The sequence below is a fragment of the Protomyctophum parallelum genome (genome assembly GCF_964188405.1).
Source record: "Protomyctophum parallelum genome assembly, chromosome: 8".
NCBI classification, from domain to species: Eukaryota; Metazoa; Chordata; class Actinopteri; order Myctophiformes; family Myctophidae; genus Protomyctophum; species Protomyctophum parallelum.
Window position 1 is genome coordinate 18,223,971 of NC_139703.1, and position 20,611 is coordinate 18,244,581.

The 20,611-nt window shown below is 42.5% G+C and overlaps 1 protein-coding gene across 1 annotated transcript in view; it reads right to left on the bottom strand.

The window, feature by feature from the left end:
* Nucleotides 1-20,611, bottom strand: part of necab3 (N-terminal EF-hand calcium binding protein 3) — a gene marked incomplete at both ends in the record, with an annotated part of 57,209 nt that overhangs the window by 17,046 nt on the left and 19,552 nt on the right. The window contains 4 exons of the mRNA XM_083771063.1: nucleotides 7,782-7,918; nucleotides 9,908-10,005; nucleotides 12,426-12,451; nucleotides 15,271-15,379. Coding sequence (XP_083627189.1) covers nucleotides 7,782-7,918; nucleotides 9,908-10,005; nucleotides 12,426-12,451; nucleotides 15,271-15,379 — 370 coding nt within the window. The remainder of the gene's footprint in view (nucleotides 1-7,781; nucleotides 7,919-9,907; nucleotides 10,006-12,425; nucleotides 12,452-15,270; nucleotides 15,380-20,611) is intronic.

Here is a 20,611-nt window from a genome sequence, read left to right on the forward strand (position 1 = left end):
ATTGTATTTTGAGTTCACCTGTGTCCTGTTACCCCTGTCTATTTAAGCCCTTTGTTTGCAGTGTGTTCTTGTTGGTCCGTAGACCTATGTTGAGTGAGTTTGGTGTCTGAAACGTCTTGCCTGTGTTTTGCCTTTTTGGAATAACCTTGATTTATAGTAAAATAAACACCTTGAAGATTATCTACTCTGCATCTGGTTGCCTGCTTTTGGGTCCTACTCTAACTCATTCCTGACATAAAGTACAAATACCTCACAATTGTACTTAAGTATAGACTTCTACAGTAGGCTACTTAAGTAAATGTACTTAGTTACTTGCCACCACTGCCTGTAGTGCAGTGTCAAGAGGGTTTGGACTAGGCCTCACTCACACCTTTCGATCTAGCATACAACATTGATGCATGCTAGATGTAAGCAAGATGTGAGTGGCATGGCCGCCCCGATGCATTTCCAATGGAAGTCACATGGTTTGATACAACATTTTGGACTACAAGCTGTTGTATGGCTTTCGGCTGTGTTTCGACTGCCCCCCTCCCCCTCATACAACACAAATGTTGTGTCAAACCATTGTGACTCCCATTGGAAATGCATTGGGGCAAGATGTATCACACCCTTTGTATACAACAAGCATACATCAGTCTGTTGCGAAGGTGTGAGTGAGGCCTAAGCTGAATGCAATACGTGAATGTGTTATAGGTGGATTGAGTCATACAAGCGATGCAATGTTTGCTACTCTTGCATCGCTCTTGTACGACTAGGTATTGAAGGCAATTCATTCACGAGAAATGCCTATACAAAGTTGAAACATGGAGGTAAAAGGTTTCTGCCTTGCAGGGACAAAATGCAATTTCTTCCAAGAGCAAAGTGACGGTGACCTTGTGTGGGAGCCGAGGTGGGAGGTGCAGAGTCACCCACAGTGAATCAGCACCTCAGGCAGATGGCCACGCAAAGCCATAAGCCCAAAGTCACCATGAGATAAACTGTGTGGACGACGGACGTCTTAATAAAGTCAAACGTACCCAAAGCGGCCCCGGAGTTCCAGGCAGCAGTAATATTATTTATGTAGTATGTAGTATTATATTGTATTGTGTATTAATGTAAACAAAATCATTTTTTCAAGTATTATCTACTTGAATAACATCCTGACAATTTATATCTGTGCTGTGTATACTTGTCCGTGTTGTGTAGAGTCAGTGAAACAGAAATAGAAAGCGGACTTGACGTGTGACTTTGAAGATGTCTATCTGGGTGTGCCACCTAGGTAGGGGTGCAACAGTTAATCGATGTTTAAGCTATTATGTACAATAATTAACAATGTTCACTATTTCTTTCACTATATTTATGTTATTAATTATTATAATATAGGGCTCATAACTGGTGAATTCAGAGTATTCCACTTAGCTGGTTATTAAAATGAATTGAAAATGTTCGTGTTAATTCGATCAACCCAGTCTCACCCAAACACGGTGAAATAGCACGGATTGGCATTCCTGTACATACAAACCTGGGCCGTCTCTACTGATCTTGAGCCACGAGAGACACCACAGAGCGCGCTAAAGCGTGCAAGTTGCCGTGTCGAACGTTGCGAAGATCGGCAGAGCCGAATCGTAAATAATGTCAAACCCGACTTCACCCAAATAACACGGTGAAGTAGCACGGATTGGCATTTCCGTACATACGATACTAGTGGAAGCCACACCTCCGTCACGGTCAAAACAGTATAGTAGGATTGTAAGAGCCACTTTAGGAGGCTATGTCATGATGACCTTGATTGCTTAATTATGCCAATTCTATGCAGCAGTGTTTGATCTCATGATAATTATGTGCAGCAGTGTACTGCTATAACTGCCTTGTGTTAGATTGGTCAGTTCTTGATTGAATGGTTGTGATTGGTGCTCTTGTTCTTTGATGTCTAAATATCTCTCCTGTTCTTTTTGAGCTTGTCAGAAGCAGTGCAGTTGAAGCAGAGAGATATTTGTTCTAACACACCTTGTAACCACACTACGACATTTTGTATCACCTGTATTTTTTCCCCTTTACATCAAGTAAAGCGTCAAACCTGATACTATACGTGCGTGGGAGTTTTTGAAGGTAATATATTTAGAAAAGTGAACAGAAAATACACGGCCTCTGTAAGTATAATATGTACAGATTGTGGAGATTTCTAGGTGTGTACGGAATTGCCAATCCGTGCTATTTTTCACAGTGTTTGGGTGAGATCGGGCTGATTCGATAGTTACAGCCCTAGTGCCTCCACCAACTAAATTGATGAAAATAGCAATGGACAAAAGCACACGCCTCGATATACGCCAGTAGACCTAGTCCAAGCAGGCGGGCAGCGGAAGGATGGATGCTGGGCACTGAAATTGCATTTCGCTTCTGGTTTACAAACACACCCCACCACTGACTGCACCTCTCCTCCCACACCAGTACATGGCGGATAGCCCAAAAAAAGACAAGCGAACACAAGCCGTGGGAAAGACACATCACTGTAATTTGAGAAATTGTCAATTTGGCCGTCCACTAGCTGCATGCCATACTTATGTGCGGCAATGTGTGTGCCTTCCCAAAAATAGGACCCAAAAAGAGGGGTGGGAGGAGGACAATTGGCAGATTGACTGAGGGAGAGCAGATGGAGGGACAAACCGTGGCGTCCAGCTGGCTACACGGTGTATCCGAGTATTATATTGTTCTTATAATTTCATGTTTCTACAAACCATGCATAGTTAATGACTTGGGATTTGAGTTAATGGGACTGTGCTGAACTCTTGTTTATCACTGCACATTTGCACACTACAGTACACATTAACCATGTGTAATCATTTCAGATTTTCGCTTTGGCTATTCAAAAATAGCAGATACACAAGCTTGTACATCTGCTATTCATTATATTTGCCCAGACGGATTTACTAGCACGTGCAAGGAGAGCAGCTGAGAGATAAATTGGGCACAGAGTGAGGAGGGGACGTGTGTGTCATGATAAAATGACAGGTGGTGCAAAACAACAGTGGTGAGGAATATGATCCATCATTCTGATATTGTGTCCCTGTGCCCCTTCCCCTGTGAGGTCCCGTGTCTCACAGACATTTATATACTTTTCTATCAAAAGGTAAATACTGATAAGGCACTACGTTTCATATAGATGCCTTATCATCAGACCACATCACGTTGACATCATGCCAGGAGAACCTGGCCGCTCCTAAGATGCAATGGAGAAGACGTCATGGCGTCCCCACGTGTAGTAATGCCTTCCATTAAACCTTTGGCTGCATGCAGTTTGCCTCGCAGTGTGGAGGGGGATGGAACGCTTAGAAGGTTTACTGTGGCATCTCCTTCTTACAAAAAAATCTGACCGGTCTGAAGTGAGTGGTGCTGTGTACTGTACTGTACTGTACTGTACTATACTGTACTGTACTGTACTGTACTGTACTGTACTGTACTGTACTGTACTGTACTGTACTGTACTGTACTGTACAGGAGCTACGTAGGACTGCATGGGCTGGCATAAACACAAACACCAACAACAACATCAAATACCCCCCTGTCCTGGGAGCTTGCAGCCTCTCTTCAGCCAACAATCGGAACACATTTTTCACTGCTTCAAGACAGGGGTCGGCGATAAACATCGCTGTTTTGGCTAGAGACTGTCATAATTGCCCGGGATGGAAAGCACACGCAGGGTCGCTTTCCAACTGTGGCGGCGGGCCCGGGAGAACAAATAGCGGGACAGGAGATAGTATCACGCCAAAGGTTCACAAAGTGTATTACACACACAGGAACATATAGTGCTGGATCCTAATGACGTGACAACAAGATATGAGACATAATAACGTGCCTACTCCAGCAAGGCTGACCTTGCTGTCTGAGATGTCTCTCGTAGCCTAACTATAAAGTATTCTACAGATCAGGCAGTACACAATACATAACAAGTACACTGTGTCTCACGTTCAAGTAAACATGGGCGATCATTATTATAACAATGACTATAGGCCAATTTCAGCCCCCCATCATTTGGTACTATACAGCTGCCTAAATCACTTCAGAGGATTACCAAAACCCACTTTATCAACTCATGTAAGCAGATCCTGGAACCCACCCACTCATGATTTGCTTATCGCTCTGCAAGCAGGCTGACAGAGCAGTTTGAACTGTATTGAGAACTAATTACATGGATTTTTGGATTTCCTCTTGGGCAGATCTCAAAGGGTAAGAGTAGGCAACACCATGTCAGAGGTATGTCTGGCATCTCTTGGTATACCATCACACAGTTTGTGTGCTGTCGCCTGTGCAATAAATTAAATTGGCTATTTTAACTATAGCATAGTGCTTTAGTGATTAATTCGTAATCCCTTTCTGGTAAGTTTGGTTCCCGGGGAGACGTCAAATATGTCTTTTTGGTTTTCCGCTTAAAAAGTTTGGGAATGAACACAGAAGATAACGCCAAATTAAAAAACTAATGAGCGGAAAACAAATTTATTCTTATGGCCGATTAACTCAATTAATGAATGTGGTATGCATGGGAAGTCTGGGGAATTATACATGGACTGTCACTGGGGAGGGGGGGATGTGAAATACATTGATTCAGAGGTGATAATGTGCAGTACACTCACTATTTGTATTATTACAAGTGTGTTCGTTCAAAATGTACGCTGTGTGTGTGTGTGTGTGTGTGTGTGTGTGTGTGTGTGTGCGTGTTTGTGTGTGACTGTGTGTGTGTGTGTGTGTGTGTGTGTGTGCGGGTGCGCGTGTTCGTGTGTGTGTGTGCGCGTGCATGTGCGTGTGCGTGTGCGTGTGTGTGTGTGTGTGTGTGTGTGTGTGTGTGTGTGTGTGTGCGTTTAGCCTCCTGCTGACAGTCCACAGGGAGTGTATTACTTGGGAGGTACTCATGCTGAGACATGCCTGGGGCCAAAAGGCCACTGTGGCATAAACCATAGCCTACTGCAGGTGAGGACCCAATCCCTGCACACGCACACACACACACAGCGGCGCAACACGGACCGAACGCTAGGGGGGACATATAGCGGCGCCGCCGAAAAATCCGTCCCCCCCGTCCCCCCCCACCACCCTAGGAGAGGGGGGGATGGGGGGGTCTAACCACAAACGTGGGGTTATGGTTAGGGTTTGGGGTCGGACTACAGAGAGGTTGTTTCAGTGACTCAATGTACATACAAAACTGAGTTTTGGCACAGTTATTATTATTATTATGAATTACCTGGCTGTGATTCCTCCTCCTCCTCCACAAAAACGTGGGGTTATGGTTAGGGTTTGGGGTCGGACTACATAGAGGTTGTTCCAGTGACTCAATGTACATACAAAACTGCGTTTTGGCACAGTTATTATTATTATTATGAATTACCTGGCTGTGATTCCTCCTCCTCCCCATTTGTCTCAAAACGTAAAAGTTTAACCACATTATCAGCAGCGCCTCGAACAGGTCAAAACTCACTGACCATCTGATCTGTAAGTTAGCCTATCCTATAAAATGTACAACACCTGGGAGGTTTTCAGGAGAGGATGTTTTAATGTAGTTAGTGTTAAACCCATGCAACTCGAGAGGAAAGAAAAACATGCAGCGCCTTACCTGGTCTTGACAGTTAATAGCGGCGTCGATCTCCTCCTTTCCCCAAATCCCCCAAAATAATAATATAATTCCCAAAGTGGGGTCCGGGGACCCCCAGAGGTACAACTACATGATAGTTTGTGGCATGTCATGTGGACGCTCTCAGTTTTTTAAATTAACATTGATTATCAATTGGAGTCCCACCGCTAGAAATGGTTAAAATAGGGTCCGTCCGAGCTGTATAAATCTTCTCTTATGGGGGTCCTTCTCTTCTCTTCAAATGGGGGGGTCCGCAGGCTAATACGTGTCCATTTGGGGGTCCTTGACATGAAAAGGATAAAGTAAATCCATTCATCTACTGATCGTCTGACGGTGCCAAAGTGGTGCGTGACACCAAAAGTGGTGTCCTATTGAATTCTGTTCCTGTATTATTAGAATCATTACAGAGTGCAAAGCACATTGGGTCACTGATTGCGGTGTAACAACTCCCAACTTCCGAAAGTTGAGAGAACGGGCCAAACCATTTTGGGATTTAAACAGGGGTGGATCAAATATATGCTTCAAAATATATCGCGTTTATGAACGCAGGATTTCAAAAGTATTACTCCTAAGATAACTTTGGAGCCAGGGGGGGACCCCCCCAGCCAGGGGGGACCCCCTAACTCATCTGGGGGGGACCAATGTGAGGCTGGCAGGGGATTCGTCCCCTGCGTCCCTGTGGCTATTGCGCCCCTGCACACACACACACACGCACGCACAGTAACCCTATAGCATGTTGATGATGTACGATGATAAGATTTTCGTCTAACACAAAATTAAATCCCCATTGACAATGAATGGAGAATTTACGTCATATGTGTCTGAGCAAATAGACATAGTGTCTATTGTACGTCATGATGATGTTCGATGATAGCAGCGCCCCTCACTTCACACGGGTGTGATTGTGTATATAGCTTTTTTCTTTTCTTGTTGCTGCTTGAATAGTTTGGTCTTAAACTATTGTAAGACATAGATTGGTTACGTAACTAACAACAGCCAATTAGCTACTACAAACGTTATGCAAAGCTCGGCCAATCACAGCGGAAGTTAGGTAGGTTACTCCAGAAAAATAATAATAAAGTGTGACAATAACTATAGTCTGGTTGCCCTTAACTAATGACTAATTAGGTCGGATGGTGAAAACATGGAGGCTTGTGCTTTGTACAATATATAGGCCCATTTATGTGTTTATTTTATGAGTTAAATGAACACACATGACCTTACAGTGTTCTCTGTCAAATAACCTCTTTTCTTCTCATTCCTCTTTCTTACTCATTCTCATTACGATCCATTTCTCTTTTCTCTGATGTTATTAACTTCCATTCTCTCTCTCTCTCTCTCTCTCTCTCTCTCTCTCTCTCTCTCTCTCGCTCCAACTCTCCATTGAATTGTCTCTCATACCGACCTCTCTTTAATTGCCTTGGTTTTGAAGGGCTTTGTAGCATACCAATGAAAAGAGCTATCATTTAAGTTCACCAATGTTATACTCTTTCCTCTCGCACGCACGCACGCAGCCACGCACGCACGCACACACACACACACACACACACACACACACACACACACACACACACACACACACACACACACACACACACACACACACACACACACACACAGACCTGTCTCCTTTTCGCTGTCCCTGCGCTGTGAGAGAGCAAATCATACGAGTTGTTTTTAAGAGCTTTCTCTCTCACGCCGCGCCGCTTTTATTTTGAATGTTCTTAATACCACTTGTATTTGTTATAGTATAACACAGACTGAGTCATGGTCTCTGTTTCTATGCCTTTCGTTACCTGTGGATCCATGTCTCTCTCTCTCTCTCTCGGTCTCCATCTGGCCCCTCTCTGCCTCCCCCGGTCCCCTCTCAATAATTCACCGTGGCAATAATCTCTCTATTATCTCCAATAATAGCAGGGTGGGTCCCAGAGGGTAACTCTGCTGAGCAGCGACACATCATGCCACAAACTCCATGCTCCGTGGCTTAGCAGGGAAGGACATACAGCGTCTCACACAAACATTAAATGTTTTTAAATGGAGGTATATACTGACTGTGTTCTATAGTGGTGTGGTACATGGTACATGGAGGTACTGACTGTGTTCTAGACCCAGTGGTATGGTACATGGTACATGGTACATGGTACATGGTACTGGTACATGGTACATGGTACATGGAGGTACTGACTGTGCGGGGCTGCTCTGCTCCTCCACAGCCTCCATGGCACACTGCAGAGACCTCTGCAGGGACAGCAGCTGGCTGGACGTCTCGCGCAGCATGAAGCGAGTCACAAACTGGCCCAGCACACTGGAACCCTGGTACTCCTGAGAGGGAGAGAGACATTAACACACACAGAGAGAGAGAGAGAGAGAGAGAGAGAGAGAGATGTCATTGTTAAGGTCATTACACACTGGCGAATTAGCGACGCGATGCGAATAAGCAATTTGAAAATGCGAAATATTGCATGTTGCAGTTCGCCTGCGAATCTCTGCAAAATACGACACCAGAGCGAACAAATAAAAGCGAAAACGGTCGCATTTTCGCACATTCGCACATTCGCCACTGATGTGGAAGCTTGCATGGACTTCAATTGTTTTTTTTTAAATGCGAATTATTCGCACGAATATATCGAATCGCTAATTCGCCAGTGTGTAATGACCTTCAGTCTGACGGACAGACAGACAGACAGACAGACAGACAGACAGACAGACAGGAAACTATGCAGAGACACAATTTTGTGCATGCACGCACGCACGCACACACAAACACACACACACCCTCAGACAAACAAAACGCTTTGGAAATAAGTGCCTGGCGGAAATACATTTGCATACTGTAATTGAACACTCTCTTCATGCTCGGCAGATCCAAACTCCTAACGTGGATTTATTTTCAACTACTGCAGTTGCCTCCATCACCAATTATACATTAAAGTTTCCTGAATAGCGTTCCTCTGCTCGGAACAGCATCGGACTTGGCAGAGTTTAATGAGAAGATATAGATGTAGTTCAGCTGTGGCTGAACCACATCTATAGCCAAGTGTTGTAACTGACTGTCTTGTGGACACGACAAGAAGAAGAAGAAGAACACATTAGACCTTTTTTTTTTTTAGCTAAAGTATAACATAATGCTTAGTAAAACACTAAAGGGGGTTCCTGTCTCTTCGTCACAGCTTTAGTGTGACAACCAGCCTGTATATATTATATGCCGCTGACAGCCGCCGTGGAACCAGCTGCATCTGCTGCTGGAATTGCAACAACTCTCAATGGATCCCCCCCCCGCTCCCCCCCCCCTCCCCCATTCTGAAAGCACACAGAGAGCCTGAACAGAGGAACAAGGTGCTCTAATTAAGACAGGAGGCATAATTATTTAGCAGACATCTCTCTCTCTCTCTCTCTCTCTCTCTCTCTCTCTCTCTCTCTCTCTCTCTCTCTCTCTCTCTCTCTCTGCTTTGAGGAATCGATTCTCGAAAATATTCCGCTTCGCTATATATATATATATACGGCTTCAATGGTGGGGGTGGGTTTATTAGGGTTGATTGTACGCTTTTATGCATTTATGTTATTGACTTGATATATATAAATAAATATTCTTGGCAAGAAAGTGTGCTGAAGTAAAGTATACAGTATACTGAAGTATACTTATACTGAAGTATACTGAAGTATACTCGACTCTACTTAATTACGTTCAGCTTATTCAACCCTTGGTGAAAAAGTTATTGTGTGACCGTCTGTGACGTGTTTGACACCAATTATGGTACCATGCAGCAGCTTCCCTGTGTGTGTGTGTGTGTGTGTGTGTGTGTATGTGTGTATGTGTGTTTATGTGTGTGTGTGTGTGTGTGTGTGTGTGTGTGTGTGTGTGTGTGTGTGTGTGTGTGTGTGTGTGTGTGTGTGTGTGTGTGTGTGTGTGTGTGCGCGCGTGTGCGTGCATGCTTGCGTGCATGCATGCATTTGTGCGTGCGTGCGCGCACACGTACGTGTGTGACTGTCTGTGTGTGCATGTGTGTGTGTGTGTGTGTGTGTGTGTGTGTGTGTGTGTGTGTGTGTGTGTTTGTGTGTGTGTGTGTGACACTGTGTGTGTGAGAGAGAGAGAAAGAGAGAGGAGAGAGATAAAGAGAGTGTGCCTGCGTGCGTGCGTGCGTGCGTGCGTGCGTGTGTGCGTGCGTGCGTGCGTGCTTGGAGCAGGATGTGTTATTAAGGACTTCTAAAAAGCCTACGTATATCTGCTGCGCTGACATGACCTTGACCTTGGGGACGAAGAGTCCCACATACTGTGTACGTAACACGATACACATGCTCAGGAAAGCTCACCTCTTTGGTTTTATCCATTGCCTTTAAGATGGAAATATTGAGGCTCTCTAGAGCTGAGAGGACATTCACGTACTCCCCCAGGTGCTGAGAGAAGTAATCTGGCAGGAGACATAGAGAGAGAGAGCCCAGTCAGTCAATACCAGTGATGGAAAGTAACCAAGTACTTTTATTTAAGTACTGTACCGTACTGTACAATTCTGAGGTATTTGTACTTTACTTGAGTATTTCCAATTTCCACTAGTACTTTTACTTCTACTCCACTGCATCTCATTAACCACTTCAACCCTATACATTTTGGCAATTTGAAAATAGCTGATCAACAAGCTCACAATGTGTTGCGATGCGACGCATTGTGAGCTTGTAGATCGGCTATTTTCAATAGATTTTGTACACATTTTGAACTTGTGAAGTGGGACATTCTTCAATATGAGTATGTTTACTCTTAGTACTTTAAGTACTGATTATTTTGTACTTTTAATCAAGTATATTTTCAATTCCGTACTTTTACTTGTAACGAAGTAGTTCTAAATTGCAGTATTGGTACTTTTACTTAAGTAAGAAAATTGAGTACGTTTTCCACCACTGGTCTCTACACTCATCACAATGCTGTCAACCAGTGGTCCTTGAGGGGGTTCCAGGTGGTCCCCTGCAGCTAAATGATAGCGAGTTGGTAACCAAATGGACCCTTTCTTTAACTCTTGAGATTTTTACTTTCTCGAGAGTTTCCACCACTGCATATTATAAATATAATAAATATCACATATAAAATAGTCCATTCTCACAACACCAATCCTTTGTACTTGGCATACAGATTCCCATCAAAGGATAAACCTGATCATAAGAATTATTTGATCTTTTAAAGGTTAAGAAAACAATCTAGGCTAGGCTGCTAAAACATCAGAGAAGTGTCAAAACGTCTTTGGTTAAATATAGTGTTATAAATATATCATGTCATCATCACAAAGCTGTATCAATTTGACACAGTAGGGAAAAGGCAGCTTTCCCCCCCTGCATGCATCTTAGATTCCATTATGTTATCCATATTGATTTTGTACATTTGCCCAGTCACCGTATATCTGTCTCAACAACTACCTTTAGGGTTATGCACCGAATATTCGGCCACAGAAACGATTCGGCCGAACATGGTGGAAAAATAAAAAAAGCATATTCGGTTCCGTTGATTTTAGAGGCCGAAACGGAATAGTCAAAGAACCGACAAATATGCGGCTATGACAGCAACGTTTATGGTACAAAGAATGGTTAAAAAATATATATAATAGGCCTACTAATCATATTCTGATATTCGCTATTCGGCCAACTGTTTCCGATATTCGGTATTCGGCCAATTGTTTCCGATATTCGGTATTCGGTTTCGGCCAAGAATTTCCCTTCCGGCGCATCCCTAACTAGCTTACATTATCACCGCAGCGGCTCAGCATTGACCTACAGATTGATTGATTGATTGAAGTATTTAACAGTATGCAGAATTACAGTACATTTCAAGCACAACTCAATACAAAAGCTGTCAACTGTGAGTGGACGACCCAATAAAGTATTACACTTGTTTACAAGAGGGTCCACCTTGTTCAATTCATCATAACATTTAGAGACGTACAAATATACACTACGCCAAAAACAGGAAATCATCATAACATTTAGAGGGGGAAAAAGGGGGGGGGGGGAACTGAACATATACAGTGAGGGGAAAAAAACTAAACATATACAGTGAGGGGGAAAAGGGGTGAAGAGTGAGTGAAGTGCATTAAAGCTTGGACTCTGTGATGATAGGATGAAGATGGACTGCAGCACAGGATTGAGATGCCATTCAATAAATGATGCATGTTTTTTTATTCTGGGTATCTCCTGTGTTTATACAGGCCTGGATATTTCCCTTTATTCAGGTCAGTGGTGGGAGGAAAAAAAGTACTTAAGTAAAAGTATCAATACTGCAATATAGGAATACAAAGCCCAGGAATTCAACATTTACTTGAGTACATTTACTTTTACTTATTACTCATTATGCAGAATGTCCCATCACACGTTTTCAAATACAAAACATATTTTGAAAATAGCAGGTCGGCTATTTTCAAATAGCCGGAATGTATGGGTTGAAGTGGTTAGTTATAGTTACTAGTTAGTGTAGGGTATATGTTTTGTAATAATAATCCAAATCACTGACTAGTAACTAACGTTTTCAAATACCCTTTGCCTCTGAGATGTAGTAGTAGTAAAAGTAAAAGTATTGAAAATTGGAAATACTCAAGTAGAGTACAAATACCTAAAAATTGTACTTAGTTACTTACCACCACTGCTCAAAATGTGTACACTCAAAGGATAAAAGGTGATGGTGGATGCAGGTGAATCATGGTGTGAATGGAGGGGAAGGTTTACCCATTGTCTACCCATTAAATAAGAAAATAAATAAAAATAACTTAGCCAAGGTTTTGCAATCATATTAATGTGATGTGTAAACTAGGGAATAGACATGCAAACAAGACAAAGCAATTACCCCACTCACCTGAAAGCTTGTCAGTGTCTAGGTTGCTGCGGGGCAGAGCACAGGGGGAGGCAGAAGGGGAAAGTTAATTGAGTCCAGCAGAATTCAAAGACGTGCCGCTCATGTTCATGTCCAATGTGTGCTAGAACTAGAGCTGTGTGGCTATAGAATTTTAATTATCAGGCCAAGGAACTTGGTTAAGCCAATGAATGCGATCACAAGGACGGTTGTGTATTACTGTCCCAATAATTATAATAGTTTCCTGATCCTCATTAAAAGTCCATTCGTTTTTGTATTATTGTCTCCACCAGGCCGAAGGCATGGGGAGAGAGTATGTTTTGCACTCCGTCCGTCCGTCCGTGTGTCCGTGTGTCCGTGTGTCCGTCCGTCCGTGACAAGCTAATCTCGGCCACCGTTAACCCGGTCGATGCCACATTTTGCACACACACTCCCTGGATGCCAACGATGAACCTCTGCCCCAAAATTTCCAGAACGGCCTGTTATAGCGCCACCAGGAGGCCGCTTTGTGCAAAACAAGTTTTTGCACAGTACACCTACAGATTTTGTCCAAAAATCCCGCAAATCGTTACACAGTATCTCCATAGTCATGTGCTCAAGACGGATGTGTCTGATATTTCATATTCCATCCTAATTGGCTTAACATTGGCTTTCAAATTTTGCAGGATTGGCCTGTTTTGAACAAAAAACCTCAAATCATGAACGCAGCGTGCAATTTCACGTGAAATCTTTCACGCACTTTCCTACTAGGCTGAGGAATATAGCCCACCCATTTCACATTGCCCTGTTATAGCGCCACCAACAGGTGGATTGTGCATGCGTGCCATCAACACGGATCTGCACCATTTCCCATATTCCATCCTGATTGGCAAAGATTGGAACAAACAAACAAAAAACATGTTTATATTACTCCTAAATATTCCTATCCTCCTGGTGGAGACCTGTGCCCAGAAGGGCACTTTTTCTAGTTGCTTTTGTAACAGGCTGTGTACGCGTTCAGGCCACGAAGAACACAGCATGCATGTCAACCTAACCTGTGTTTTTTTTTTTGCTTCCCCCCTTTCCCCCCAATTTAGTCGTCATGCCAAATAATTCCTCCCCCCACATATTTGTGTTGTCAGTGCTGTTGTATCCACCTGTCACTGTGACTCATTCCGGTTTAGATCAAATCTAACAACATTCAAATTAAATGCTTATTAAATAATATGTGCCAGACTTTGGAAGGATGGATGACTGCTTGGAGCTGCGAAGATAGATGATCACACCATAAATGTGCCCCCCTTTAAGAGGGTTCCCCTGTGGCTAGGTTAATGGATTCTACTGGTCATTTAGGTCTATAGTCTGCCAAATGAAGAGGCACCAATTAAAGCTGGCTAATGACTTGAGTAATTAGAAAACTCGCAAAAATGTCCACGTCTACACGCCATGTCCTCAATACTATTACTGACTCCTTCTGCTTTCACAGAAAGCTCTGTATTCTCAATGGGTTGTTTATTGTGAGTTTGATACATTTTAATGTCCTCCTCTGTGTGTGTGTGTGTGTGTGTGTGTGTGTGTGTGTGTGTGTGTGTGTGTGTGTGTGTGTGTGTGTGTGTGTGTGTGTGTGTGTGTGTGTGCACATACACATGCACATGCACATGCACATGCACATGCACATGCACATGCACGAGACAGACTGTCTCAACAGATGAAACTAGGCTTTTAAGTGTTCCATGAATATAAAGTAAAGTAGAAACCAGACAGACCAATTACTTCTTCAGCCTCTGGATGATTTTTCAGATTGCAGTATTTGGAGCGTGCCTCTATGTCCAGAGGGGAGGAATAAGTGTTCACATAATCCTAGTGCTGCAACTGCAGAACTCCATTAAACTGTGCTAGAGGTACGTGGTCAGTCCTTTTGGGTCTCTGTGTCGGGCATGACCAAGTCTTTTGCCACGGACACGTTTGTCCGTGTACGGACATGTTGGTGACCCCTGGTTATTACTGGATATAGTAAGTAAGTCAGATTGACATGTTGGTGACCCCTGGTTATTACTGGATATAGTAAGTAAGTCAGATTGCGGTAAAAAAAAAAAGAAACGGCTACTCCGGTACAGTGTTGTTTTTGGCAGCACATTTTGATTTGAGTTTTATAGTCTCTTGAATAGTTTTCATTTAGTTTTTAAGATTAAGATTTTAGTCGACTAAATCTACAGTTGATTTAGTTGAATAAAATGTATTTTGGCTGGCAATGATGCCGTCGTAATGACAGTTTTTTCCACTAATGACTGTTGGATCTAACTTCTGCTAGATCCGTAGTGTTATCCCCAACGTACATACTCCCTTCAGCGGTCCAGCCTATTAAGTTCAGGATTGATTTTCATATTTTATTTATCGTACCGTCAAACCCAGAAGCAGTCTCCGCTCCCCAAAAATATTATGGATCGTTTCACACCCAAACAGCCCCGGGAGGCTGGGATACTCGAGGAGAAATCTATTGCTCATTCTGAGAATCAGATTGAAAACATAAAAAGAGTGACAGAGCTTTAGTATCTGCCTGAGGAGATCAGACTTAATGCAAGAAATCACGTTTAAAAACATGTTTTTTTCTTTTGTTCAATATGAGATGAGTTGTATTAAATGTGTTAAATGTTGACTGTATGTTTGATGCATTTATTCAATGTCAATGTCATACGCTTTGCTAGTGTGTACATCAATTGTTTTTATACATTTGTATAAGCTTGTAAAGCAATTTGTTTTTATATTATTATCATATTTAATTGAAACTCTTTGCCTGCAAACAATGGGAAACAAATGCTTTTAATATGAACCATTTGCATGGTTCAATCAGACCATCTTTGCCACCTACTTGTTCTGTCGTCCGTCGATGGAGAAGAACAGCTCCTGTAGCTCGTCTGTAGTCAGGATGCCATCAGCAAAGTATGCATTGAACTCGTCAAATGACAGCTTGCCATCATCTGAAATTCAGATGTTAACACATGTTAAAAGACAGCAGGATATGAGTGAGTGCGTGCATGCGTGCGTGCGTGCGTGCGTGTGTGCATGTGTGTGTACTGCATTCCACCCAACCCTGCCCTATATCACAATCACAGTATTGCATTATATCACAATCACAGTATTGTATTATACTGTGCTCTAAATATACAATTGGTACATTGAAAATGCAAAACGTTGCAGCTTTTGACTGTTTTGGTCAGAATATTTATTTCTTCTGCATAATGGGTTACTGCAGTACAAAATAAGTACAAAATTGCAGTGGACAGGAAAATCAATAGCGGAAGATGAATTGCCTGGTTGTTTAAGGTGATGTGCGGGGAAGTGTCTGTTCCAAGACTGTCTACTATCAATCTGTCCACTGCTAGAGATTGTACAGATTAGTCAGCATCTGCAGTCTGCTGGACCCAAGTGCCGCATGATGATTATTGGCTACAATGGAAATGTTATTATGTTGCTTAATAACAATAAGAGTACCGGTAGCTATAATAGCTTCAAGTACAATCACAATGACACACGTGTTTGTAGGTGTACAATTCTCGGAGTCGAGGGGACATTGGAGTAAAGAGAGAGGTATCAGTGTTGTTTTTTTTGTTCTAAACCCCTTATACATAAACTTTTTTTTTAATAGTTCAGCTAGCCTCTACATTGACACGTTGTGAGCTTGTAGACTGGCCATTTTAACTATTCGACTAAATCTACAGTTGATTTAGTCGACTAAAATGTATTTTGGGGGGGGTCATAATGACTGTTTTTACACTTGCTGAAAATAGCCTTGTAGATCTCAGCTATATTTTCAAGTGTAAAATGAATTATACTGGATCTCTTGTCCACTAGTCCCTTCCTAACATTTTAGTCTTAGTTTTAGTCGACGAAATCAACACTGCAACATTGATAAAACCTGTGAAGGAAAGAAAGGAAAGCGGCCCAATTTCTTCTGCTGCTGTGCATATACAGCCCACACAACTCTCTCTAGAAACATCTCATAATAGCCTGTGTGATAATATAATAGCCCTGCCATGCATATCAGTCCGAACTCCTGGCTAGATGACATGATAGAGGCAATTTAATACGTTTAATATTCCTGTTGGCTGATTTAAACCTCCAAAGGTAACTTTGAAGACCATCTGTTAGCTGGAGCCTGGACCGGTCCGTCCCGTCAGGCCCCTTAGGGCTTAGACTGTAGCTGAGCTGAATACATGATGTGTTTGCGGAGGGCAGCAGCAAGACAAGCCACTGCCGCAGATTTCTCTGCTTTCGCAAGCCATTCTCACCTCTCTTCTCCGATCTCTCTATTGCTCGCCTCTCTTTCTGCCTCACATTCACAGTGAAAGGCTAATGAGCTGTATCGAGCTACCAAGTTCAACACATTCCATGCTATTTGACAAAGAAAAACTATTTAATTTCTCTTTTTAACACATTTTGGGCGGGAACCCCTTTTGGTGTTTTAAGCATTATGTTATACTTGATTTTTTTTTTTAAATAGCAGATCTACAAGCTCATAGTGCGACACCGAGTGCCGCGCTATGAACTTGTAGGTCTGCTATTTTAGAAAAATCGTGAAAATGTGGCGCAAATCTTTGAATATAATTATATTCTTTGAAAGTGAACGTTTTTAAGTCAAATCTTTGCATCTGGGGGGAGGCGGGTCCCTGGAATAACATATTTTCAGATGGGGGTCGAGGGCCAAATACAGATCATTCTGGGGGTCCTTGACGTGAAAATGTATGAGAACGACTGACATGGAAACGTTTTTCAGAAAACTGTCAGCATTTAGACGACATTTGTAGAATCGATCAGGTCAAAAAGCACCATCTCTGTGCCCACTGCGATGACTTGTTTAGCCGTGTCGTGTGCCATACGACAGTGTCGTGGCACGTTGCATCTGTGACGTTGCTGTGAGCTTGTATTTTGGATATTTTCGTCAGAAGTATAAAATTAACATGAGGCTGTTAGAGACAGTGGCGTGCACAGACATTTAGAGGGACAGGTGCTCAAGTGAAAAAAGGGCACCTTGTGCAGCGTGTGGAACCGGCCGGTTGCCTTAATAGTGTGAAGGTCATTACACACTGGCCAATTAGCGACACGATGCGAATAAATCGCGTCGCTAATTCGCCAGTGTTGTAATGACCTTTAGATTTATAGATTTGGGGTTAGAGAACATTGATAAAAAGTTAAACAGAAGTGCTCCTTAAATTTCTTTGCTATACAGAAAGCAGAATTTACCTCCTAAATAATGAGGTAATGGCGATGGCGACAGCCAGACTTCTACAAGATAAAAACCTTGTTCACAGAGAGTGTTGAGTCTATAAAGCTATTTTCATGCAGCACTGTATCTGTGTGTTGATTTCGTTGACTAAAACGAACAATGTTCGTGGACTACATTTTTTCATTGATGGAAACTAAATTTAAACTAAGCTATGATGACTAAAACTAAATATACTGACAATTTCGTCAACAAATAAAAACTAGACTAGTGGACAAGAGATCCAGTATGAGTCATTTTACACTTGGTTGCATGCTGAAAATAGCAGATCTACAAGCTCACAACACGTCACAGCGCAACGCGTTGTGAGCTTGTAGATCGGCTGTGTGTAAAAACATGTAAAAAAGTAGATCGGCTGTGTGTAAAAACATGTAATAACGTCATTACGATGTCATCAATTAAGGCCCACCAAAATACATTTTAGTCGACTAAAACTAGACACTAAAAATGACTAAAATGTGACTGAAACTAAATTAAAACTATTTAAGAAACTATGACTAAAACTAAAATAAAAAACAACACATGAGCACTGTATGCATATTTTGACCCCTTACATGTTTTAAATGATGAATATCAACTGTTGCCTTCCATGAGGCGGTTTAGGGTCCCTACATTTAAGAAAAACAGACTAAAGAACTCTTTTGTGCATCAGTCTGTCTTGCTTTTAAACCAAAAATGTCTTGTTCCTGATTGTTTCTGTGATTTTTGTCCTGTAATATGTCTACCATTTTGTAATGTATTGTCTATGTCTTGTCTGTTTCTTGAACGATGACGCAAAACAAATTTCAGTGCAAGCTGACAATAAAGTTGTATCGTATTGTATCATATCGTGATCCGACCCAGTCTAGGCATGGTTTTAGACCGGAAACTAAAGATGGTTCTGGTTTTTCAGCGTTTCTGTGTTTTTTGTCCCCCCTGTTAGTTTGAAGTCTCGCCAGTCGATACCAAACAAACCATTCCAAAGAAGTACTGTCGGATTCATACGCCGCATCAAGGCTTTTATCGGGTATGGCCCTAAAATGATGACGCCCTTGAATTGATAATTGGGTAATTCTGGTCGCGGAAGGAGGTTCCGGTCTGACTACAAACCAGTGACTACAAGATGACGTTCTTTCCGCTCACGATCGGTTCAGAAACCCATAAAATGCTATGCCTGCCAGGCTATCCCCTAGAGGCCTGTATTTGGAAAGCCTCCCATGTTGAAGGTGTCAAGCTGACCACCAGTTGTCTTTTGGATCGCCCTTCCTTGGTCTCCTTGGAGGGGACTGATGATGACTTCTGGGAGTTTTGCTTTGCTCTGACTGACAGATCTGGGTTAACCTTATTATTCATGGAAAGCGCTGCAGAAAACCAAAAAAGAACACGTTAGTCTGGGCCTCTCAGCTTAATTGATCAATCTATTGCATTGATGTACATCGTGAAAGGTTATTGTTATCAGCTGCCTGCTATTTGTGAGACATTATTGTGTTCACGACTGTAACTTCAACTACTTCCAGTATAGCCCTATAGAAGACTGATAGATTTCTCCCTGCGTCCATCTCAGGAGACACGTCTGTCTATTTCTGTGTGTTTTTTCATAAATGTTACCTCCACTATTGATGTTATATTTCCTTCCCTCCCTCGCTCCCTCCCTGTTTGTCTGTCTGTCTGTCTGTCTGTCTGTCTGATGTTTGACTGTCACAAAAATGCACATTCTCTGAGTCTGAAAATTAAAGCACGAAGGAAACTGTTGCGCCTTTCTTTGTACTTTGTTTTGGGTGAACTGCAGGAGCGGTACGTGGTCTCAAAAACATAGAAGAAAACATTTTGTGAATTATTTATCGTTACATCCCATATACTGCGAGAGTAACATTATTTGGTGTACAGCTCCTCAACATTGCAGCCAGAAGACAAAATATAACAACAATTGCACACTATATGGTGCCTTTGTTTGTCAGTTAAGAATAATAGTATCTGTTCTTCCCCAGATGCTCCGGGCTGAGGCTGACTGCAATGATTAAGATATCTTACACAACACAGCAGTGTAGGCACCGTGTGTATCAAAGCAGGGAATGGTGTTGGGAAAACTCTCTTGGACGTTTGGACCCTGAAAACCATCCCCAGTGTCTCCTTTAACTGCCTGCGAGTGTGAGGTATGGAGTCTATATGGACCACAACATAAACTCAGCTGATGTGCAGTGCAGCCGTACGTGTTGCCAGATTCAGCGAGAGAAGCAAGCAACCAGGTATCCGAAATTGAAGTCCAAACATAGAACTAGGCCACGCACGCACGCAGGCATGCACGTACACACGCACTAACAATGTCCATTATTAGGCTATGAGGCTGAAACATACTAAGAATATACCAGCATCAGTAAAGTATAAAAGCATAGACGACATAGTGCTCAGCCAGGCTTTCACGAAGAGCCTGAGAGCCCACTGTGAGGAGATTGGACTGGATGCTCTCAGTAATTCTAGACCTTCTGAGCTAGTCCTTGGGAATTTATAAACCACTTAGGAGAACTGAGATTCTTCTCGGGCAGCAAAGGGACTGACCTATTGGGAGAGATACGAAGAGTGTGTCCCACTTTGTGTCCTACTTAGTTCACTACCTCTCTTCATGCTCGCTCAGCTGTTGTTTACTCGGGCCCCATCATCGTCTTGTTTATCCAATCTGAGAACCCATCGTCAAAAAATAAATAAAGGAAAAACATTGACGGAGTCAACAGTCTGTCTCGAGAGAGACTAAGCTTTATCTGACATTTTTTCACGTGCAGCAGATAGTTCTGGCAGTGCATGCTCATTGGCTGTCCTGCCGGCGCCCTTTGTTTTGGAGGTAGCCATTAGCTTTACCATTTTGGAGATTGCTTAACCCATTTAGACCTGAGAAAAGATTCTACAAATGTCTTCTAAGACAGTTTTCTGAAAAGCCCTATGTTTCTATGTCAGT